General features: G+C 32.5%; 1 protein-coding gene across 3 annotated transcripts in view; it reads right to left on the bottom strand.

Annotated features, from left to right (window-relative positions):
* Nucleotides 1-1476: 1476 nt before the first annotated feature.
* The window catches only part of LOC117107138 (kelch-like protein 17), a 42889-nt gene continuing 36299 nt past the window's right edge, over nucleotides 1477-8066 (bottom strand). For 2 of the 3 annotated variants that reach the window (XM_033248696.1, XM_033248697.1), the window contains exon 10: nucleotides 1477-2691. In XM_033248696.1, the coding sequence (XP_033104587.1) occupies nucleotides 2490-2691 (202 nt within the window). In that variant the 3' untranslated portion in view covers nucleotides 1477-2489. The remainder of the gene's footprint in view (nucleotides 2692-8066) is intronic. The other variant, XM_033248695.1, reaches the window with a different exon arrangement.

Here is an 8066-nt window from a genome sequence, read left to right as displayed (position 1 = left end):
AGATACTGTACCCTCTATCTCAGGTCCATCGTACCATGATTGAAAAAGTCAATGCGATGCGTACATTCATATAATTCATAATTATCATTATATATTTATTTCAGAAAGTAATGGAATTGAGAAAAAGTGGTCCGGCCATAGCAGGTGCGCTTCCGACGGCCCTGGGTTTATATGTGTACTTTTGTTGGCCTAATAGAGTTCTACTTTCTATGCAGGCCTAGGCTTAGGCCTACACAAGTGGAACTCTTTTGCGTTTTTTTTGGGGGGGGGGGTGTGGAGCCGCACCCCAGCCTACGCCCCTGTGGTCTGTGTGTTACCAGTGTCTGCGAGTGTACAAAGAAAGTGTCAAGCTTTGGTAGTTTTAAATACCTATACACTTTTTTTTATTTATAAGAACCAGTAAAATTTTTTTTTTTGGCCAATTTCAGGTTCAAAATGTTCTTTTTTTGTTCTTATTTGTACACACTTTTCAAACATACACTTTCCGAGAGCATTACATAAAACAGCTACTGCAAATAAAGTACAGATAAGATTTGTGGGTTTTTTCTATTTAAAAAAAAAGGGAACCTCGCTCCGATTTTAAAGTAATTTCAACCTAATTGTATGCAAGTTTGCTATGTCAAAAGATAAACCTACCACTGGTTAAAAGGCCAGGATCAGGTTCTTTTATCATGGTAACCAAAATAAGCAATCAGTATACTGTAGTTCTGGAATGTTAAAAGCTTCTGGTAGCAGAGTATGTTTGAGATTGTTTCAATTTAAGAATATAGTGTTATATGGCAGTAGGTTTTTAAAACAGTATGTTGTATTGGGAAAGAATACCAGAGATAGAAAAAAGAGGGTAAATTAAAAAAAAAACGCACACACAACTGACAGTGGCGGTGCCAGTGGGGGGGGGGGCCTTCTCGGTCAAAGCTCGTCAGGCAGTCGGACCCAAAAAAAAAGAAAATAAATAATAGGCCTAGTTTACCCATCCCAGCATTTTCCGGCCACCTAGAAGTCATAATTTTTTTTTTTAAATCTCGTTTTGGGATGAGGGAACACTCCCCTCCCACACCCACTCCCGGCTCCGGCCTTCAGCCCTCAGATAACGCTGCGCGCTATAGTTACACCCATAAATACTTAGCCCCCAGTCGGACACCTTAGCCCCCCCATAAATGATATCCTAGAGCCGCCACTGACAACTGTCACAACTGAATGAAAAATTTAAGGCAATTAATTTAATTGGACAATATGAGAAAAATCAGCAAATCTATTTTAAAAAGTGTACAGAGAGCTGTGCTACATAAATACCTCATCATTTACTGCACACTACTAGTATAAGCATTGTACCGCTAAACACTGGGGGAAAAAAAATCATCATTTAATCATGTACTGGGGTGCCAGCAAAAAGTATGTGTTTTGTACTCTTGTGAAAATAACATATACCCCTATAAAGCAGATTAACAAAATAATCAGTATTATAAAACTGAAGAATGGACAGACGAAGATGTATTTGAGCAGACAGTGGTCTTCGAAACTACTTGCTTTTGATAAACACAATCTATTCTTCTTTCTATGTATAAATGTAAGCCTTTTCTTGTGATGTGTGTATAAGGAGAGCAGCAACATACTATGGTTCAAAAATACAAATTCCCCTTTAGCATGTACAGTATTGATATTTGCAAACAATATAAAGAGCGCCTTCCCAAATAAGTGGCCTTCCTGCTTGTTGAGTGTTATTACTATTCTTTTAAATGTTTACATTAATATATGCACTTTCACTCGGCCTGCTTCAGGTTTCGAACCCTTTACCTTTACACTTTCATTAACATGTAAGAAAATCTTTCACATTTCCAATGTTATGGATGTCTTGTTCCTACATTTAGAGTAATTTAAGAGTCTCTGATTGTTTATTCTTCAATTAATCAACGTTATTAATCGTAAATTTACCTTGATGAAGATATCATATTATTTCCTTTTACTTGGGCGTAGGATTTACTTTACTTTGAAAAATCACCAGGAAATGGTTCATCATTTGAACAAGCTAGACGATTGTCACACTCAGTAATGGCTCTTTTATTTTGTCTGCATTCTGATGAGCTAATAAACAATGTTACAATTTTAAGTTACTTTTACCAGACTGACTTTTAAGTAGCTTAGTTTTCATCAACCTATTATTTCAGGAATCTTATTAACTGGCCTTAATTTTCTCAATTAGAACCTTGATAAATTTTCAATTGGCGCTATATCAATATCTGCTATTACTGTATTTCACTACTGAACATTTAGATATCCTGAGAACAGTTTTCATATTAGTGAATCTTAATGAATCACATACCACAATGACTTCAACAATTAAAATAAATAATAATTACAAATGATAACTACAATAAAGAGTAATGCATTTACTGTATATAGTCATCACTTTAAAATTTCAGGTATGTTTTATGCAATTTGCACTTGGGCATTAAATTCCTCTTGGCATAATATAACATATTGCAACTTTTTTAATCAACTTTGTTTTCTGAAGCTGGTAAAATCTCTGCTGCTGTCACTCCGACACTACTTCTTCTTGAGCTCATGCTCGATAGGACTTTCCAGCGTCTTGTCAGCGGATTATACCGCTCAACGCTATTCAGACTACTACTACCGTCATTTCCACCAATCACATACAGATGACTATTCAGAGATACTGCGTCATGGGTGCTCCTACATCAAAAAACAAAAAATGACAATAAAAAAGAAAGTGCACGAACACATTATATTAATGACAACACAGTGGTGACAAGAAGAAATAAATTAAATTAAAGCAACCAGTGGTAGCTTCAGAATTTTGCCAACAGTAATTTACCAAATCCAACTGAGGGCACAAATCAGGGCATCAGGATCCTGGTGTAAAACATATGGTGGGTTCAAATGAGGGGAAGATTTAGGACTTGGTAGGTTTTTAAACTTTTGCTAACAGCCTTGCTACCACGGCGGCCTCGCCTCCATCCATTTAAGGTACTGCAACCACTATAGGTGTACAGTATTTGAATCCGCATATTATATTTTAATGAGGTAAATTCCAATGGTGACTTTTCAAAACACTTTAGTTGATTATGTAACACATTGTTTTTTTTTTTTGACGTTTTTTGGTGTTCATATTTATTGTGCTTTTTGAGATTGTGTGAAGGTAATGAAATCAAAATTGAATTGAAATAATTTCAATTTTGATTCGAATTTACTTATGAATTCTAGAGATCGGAGAAACTTTTTATTCTGTCTATTGTGTATACACTGTATTATGTCTATTTTATTGAAATTTTTGCTGTTTCATATTTGTTATATTTTATTTTCAGATACAAATTTATATATTTTTATTTTCAGATACAAATTTAATTTTATATTCTCCTCCTTATTGAAAAATTTTGAATTTAAAATTTGATAGAGATACAAGATACTTTACTGTCCAGGTGGCAAGTGTTAATGGAAATTATTTTCCCACTGGCAGAAACAGTATACTGTACAATAAAACCTAAACTACACATAAATAATTAAAAAAATCTACAGTACAACCTCGATTTTATGTGCGGTATTGGAACGGAGGACGTACATAAATCTGGGGATTCGTAAAATCAAGGTTGAGTTAAATTTGTAGTGAACTTTGACATAATATGTATGTAACACCAACAAATGGTATATCAAGGTAATTTAACAGAAGGACGCACATCTCTGCTCTCGAACATAGCGCCTGCATACATCCTTTGATCTTTACTGTGGCATCAACAATCCGATACTAGTTGCGAGTACAGCCGTCAATTATTAGTCTATGCGTGCCATTCGTTTTATGGTGTTAGTTTTTATTAATTTTGGGTACTTTTATTAATTTTGGGTACTTCGCAATGTCTGTTACATCTGATTTCTTTTGACCACAAGCTTGTTAAATGCTTCTATAAACTGCAATTTGATTCGTGAAAATTGACCAAGAAAACGAAAAGTTAAAGCAAATTGAAAATTTACGAATTTTATAAAATTTCATGTTCTATGTAACATTAAAATGTCATTTTGACAATGTTGGACTAAGGTGCACAAAATGAACATTTGAGTAGATACAGAACATTGATTAGTCTCATGAACGACAATACACCACAATTTTGGTAAATTTAATGTTGAAATGAAGACTATAATTTCAGTCTAATGTTAGTGCAAAATATCATTAGGCTTTTGTAATCACCGCATGACGCGCGATTATCATGGCAACTAACACGCGCGTGGGTAATTCGTCACGTTCGCTGACGGTTTATGGTCTGGTTGCTATGGTTTTTGTGACGTTCAGCGTGTAGGGACGCATATGCGCCTAGAATGTCGATGCAAGAGTTATAACCTTTGATGTCCCGAGATGTGCGTCCTTCTGTTGAAATTGCCTTGGGTATACAATTATATACTCTTTGGTAACACTATTAAACGTATGTTATGAACAAACAACATTACCTAGGCCTACAATGTACAACAGTAGGGTATAGGCCTATGAATAAAGCCATGAGTTTAGTGTTTTTATTCATAATATAGTGTTCAAATAAAACCATGTGTCAATATTAATTCATCACTGTATATCTTTTATGTAACTAAAGAACATGAAAATAATGTATGACAAAGGTATAACTTCTGAATTCCCCTTCATGGAAACAACAGAATAGGCATGAATTATAACATGTAATTTCTGTTACTAGTTATGTTGCATTTATCAGGAAGACATACATACAATAGAATAGATTTGCCTATGAAACATTATTGTTAGCAATTTCTTTTAAGATACACTGAGATCATGGAGGTATAAAAATATTTTATACCTCCATGCTGAGATCAACTATTAAGGCAGAGATGTTTTTCTTTAGTCAGCCTTTAACTGACTTAGTAAGTTACTTGGTAGTCTGACCCCACAACCTTTATACACTTTTGAATTACAGCAAATGGTATGGCAGTAAAGGCTGGTGTACTTTCATATTCTCATGTGACATACCATCAACCAGCATGTCCAATTATTTCAGTCTTGGGTGTTTACTGTGAAACACATTAACTTTGTTCCACCATACCGTAGGTTAAATCAACAAGCAAGGTATCTAATATCCTTTAACAACCAAGTTGTACATATGATTGCCATTAGGAACAAAAGAGGGGACATTCTGAAGAGTGTGGGCACATATCAAGATACCAGAATGATTATCTTTGAAATTAGAGTACAGTGGGTGAACAATTACAATAATTAAACACTGTTGGTGTCCTCCTCGCCATCATCATTCTCATAATTATTATCATCATTATTTATTTACACTTTCATTAATATTATTACTATTACTATAATCATATATATGTTACTGCACTGGATATTTGCAAAAAAGATGCAACTACTAAAAAGTCTACATCCTGAATATCAAATATATGTTATAATTTTAGGTATTAATAAACTTTAGGTCACAATATAGTTAACTTAAGTAATGACATTGTTATTGTACTACTTACTATAGGATTAAACAGCAATACTGAAGAGGATTACGGTATGTGTCAGACGTAATGCCTTGGTGTGATAGCATTACATTCTCGTCTATTTTTATGCAAAAAAAAAATTCATTAGAGTTCCTAATCCTCTTACTTAGCCTTCTGTACTAGCAAGCCTGGCTTTGTTTGTTTTGGTAAGCCGTTTGAAAAAGATAATACACGCAGACAATTGCGCCGCTTAATTCTGATCTAACTAAATCTGGGCAAGGTGCAGCAGATTTAATTCTTCAAAACAATTTTCATTATTTTCCAGTCTTTTACCACATAGTAGTAGTAATTCCCGCACTGTAAGAAAGCATCTTGTAAAGAGATCATTGATAACAAGAATACCAAAAAATTGGATACAAGTAACACGTTTAATTCTGACACTGCCAATCTCAACTACCACAGGCAGGTTCACAATATAAAATATAGTTATACTTATATTATTGAAGTTTTGTTTTATACACCACTGCTTCATAAATTTTCAAGCTGATTTTATATGGAAATTAAAATCCATATTGTGCTGCAATATATGAAATTAAATTTGAGATTTATTATTCATTAATTTTTCCTATGATATTAATAAATATTTACCTATTTTTAACACCAAAGTTGTGTTCAACATTTTTTCATTAAAGACCATGTTATTTAAAAAAAATTGTATTACTCATGATTTTTTGCTCAAGTAAAGCAAAAAAAAACAGCAATTCTAGTGATTTTCATTCATTGCTATAGCGATAACATTCCAAATTGTATTTACATTAAGATTTTATCTTACATTGATGTTATGTTACAATATTAATAATACATACAATAAACATCTCTCACAAAAACCTTTAATAATAATTTTACTAATTTATGAAAATATACGATATTTGAATTTGTATAGCAATAGTTGTTAAAAAAGAGTAGTTCGTAGGAAGATTCAAAAGCAACATAATGCCACTATCATCAGCAACGATGTGAGCTTCCACCTACAATTTTATAGGCCTACTTATTTTTTTTTTATTCGTAGTCAAAATTTTAACTGTTAATAACTCTCTTGACTTCTGTTTTGCGCTTTGATGGATACTGGTGCATTTATGTACACGATTATTATTATTATTATTATTATTATTATTATTTTTATTATTATTATTATTATTATTATTATTATTCTCAAAATAAGTTGACGCGTATACCCATGAATTTTTTAAGAAATACTTTGGAAGCTTTAATTGTAATTATCTTAATAATTACTATTATTATCATTGTTTCAATCTTGTTCTCTTAATCATTTTTTTATTCACCATTTTCAAAATCTCAATTTTTGTCCTTGTTCCTATTTGAGTTGTATGTCTGTACAGATGTTGATTATTGATCGAATAAATGAATCAATTAATAAAAAAAAAAGTACCCTGCCTATCGCACAGATGGATATAATGCATAACTCTCATAATAATTTCATATTTCTAAAAATTGTTTGGAGTATATGATCATTTCACATGATAGATTACATCCACAGGTAGCCCCTAAGCCAAAATTTCAAAAATCTCAAAAATGGATAAATTGCATTTTTCTAAATCACGACAGACAGAGTAGATTACTGGTTAAAATGTAAAAATTTAAGATTATATTTTTAAATCACAGAAAATCACAAATTTATATTCAGTACATTCTCGACTGTCATCGAAATGTGGACCTTATCAAATTTGGTTGGGTGCGTATGCACCCATTGCACCACCCCACCCACTGGATGATATATGGGCCTGGAAACTTTACATTTTACTTGCCAATTAATACAGTATTATATGCTTATTAATTAGATAGCTTCTCAATTCTCTGTATTTTTCTTTAATTCCTTTTTTGTGTCCATACAGTAAAATGTTCCAAAGTAATGATGAAAGAAATTGTTTTGCGAGAGTGGCCAGATGTGCAGCTTCTAAAAGATGCAACACCGCGCATAATAACCCCAAAATTGGAACAGGGGTGATATAATTTTTATTTTTAAAAAGAAGATTACAACCTTGAATCAACGATTGAGGAAGAATAGATTGAACAGAACAAAAAGTTACCTACTGGCCCCAAACATAAGTTTGTAATACAAACTTCCATTTTCCACTTTCAACGCTGTTTGATTTAACATTCACATAGCTTTCTCATGCCGTTGCTTTTCTTCCGATTCCGTATTCATTTACAGTCTCTCAGTACTCGGTGGTCATTTTTTACTTTCTATTTAGATGTATCAAAGCGTGTTTGTAAGTTTTAAGCTCTAGGTCTACAATTAGGCTACCCACTCCATTAAAGCCCTGTCTTTTTTTCATAGCATGCGTTAATATAAAGAAATAATAATTCATTAATTAAAATAACAGGTTTTCACTTTAGTGTGATATTAAAATAACAAAATATAATAAAATTATATATGCCTTTCAATAAGGTTATAAGAATCAATACACATGTATTTATTTATTTTTATTTTATTTCATTCATTCTGGCAAAAACTATTAACAATATAAAACATTACAAATACAAAAAAGAAAAAAAAAATCAGAAATTCACAAACAAAGAATAATCAGGTGAGCCAG

The sequence above is a fragment of the Anneissia japonica genome, unplaced genomic scaffold (genome assembly GCF_011630105.1).
Source record: "Anneissia japonica isolate Jap-2015-1 unplaced genomic scaffold, ASM1163010v1 scaffold287864_len1152817_cov193, whole genome shotgun sequence".
NCBI classification, from domain to species: Eukaryota; Metazoa; Echinodermata; class Crinoidea; order Comatulida; family Comatulidae; genus Anneissia; species Anneissia japonica.
Note: the sequence above shows the minus strand (reverse complement) of the source record. Positions and strands in the feature narration are given on the sequence as shown.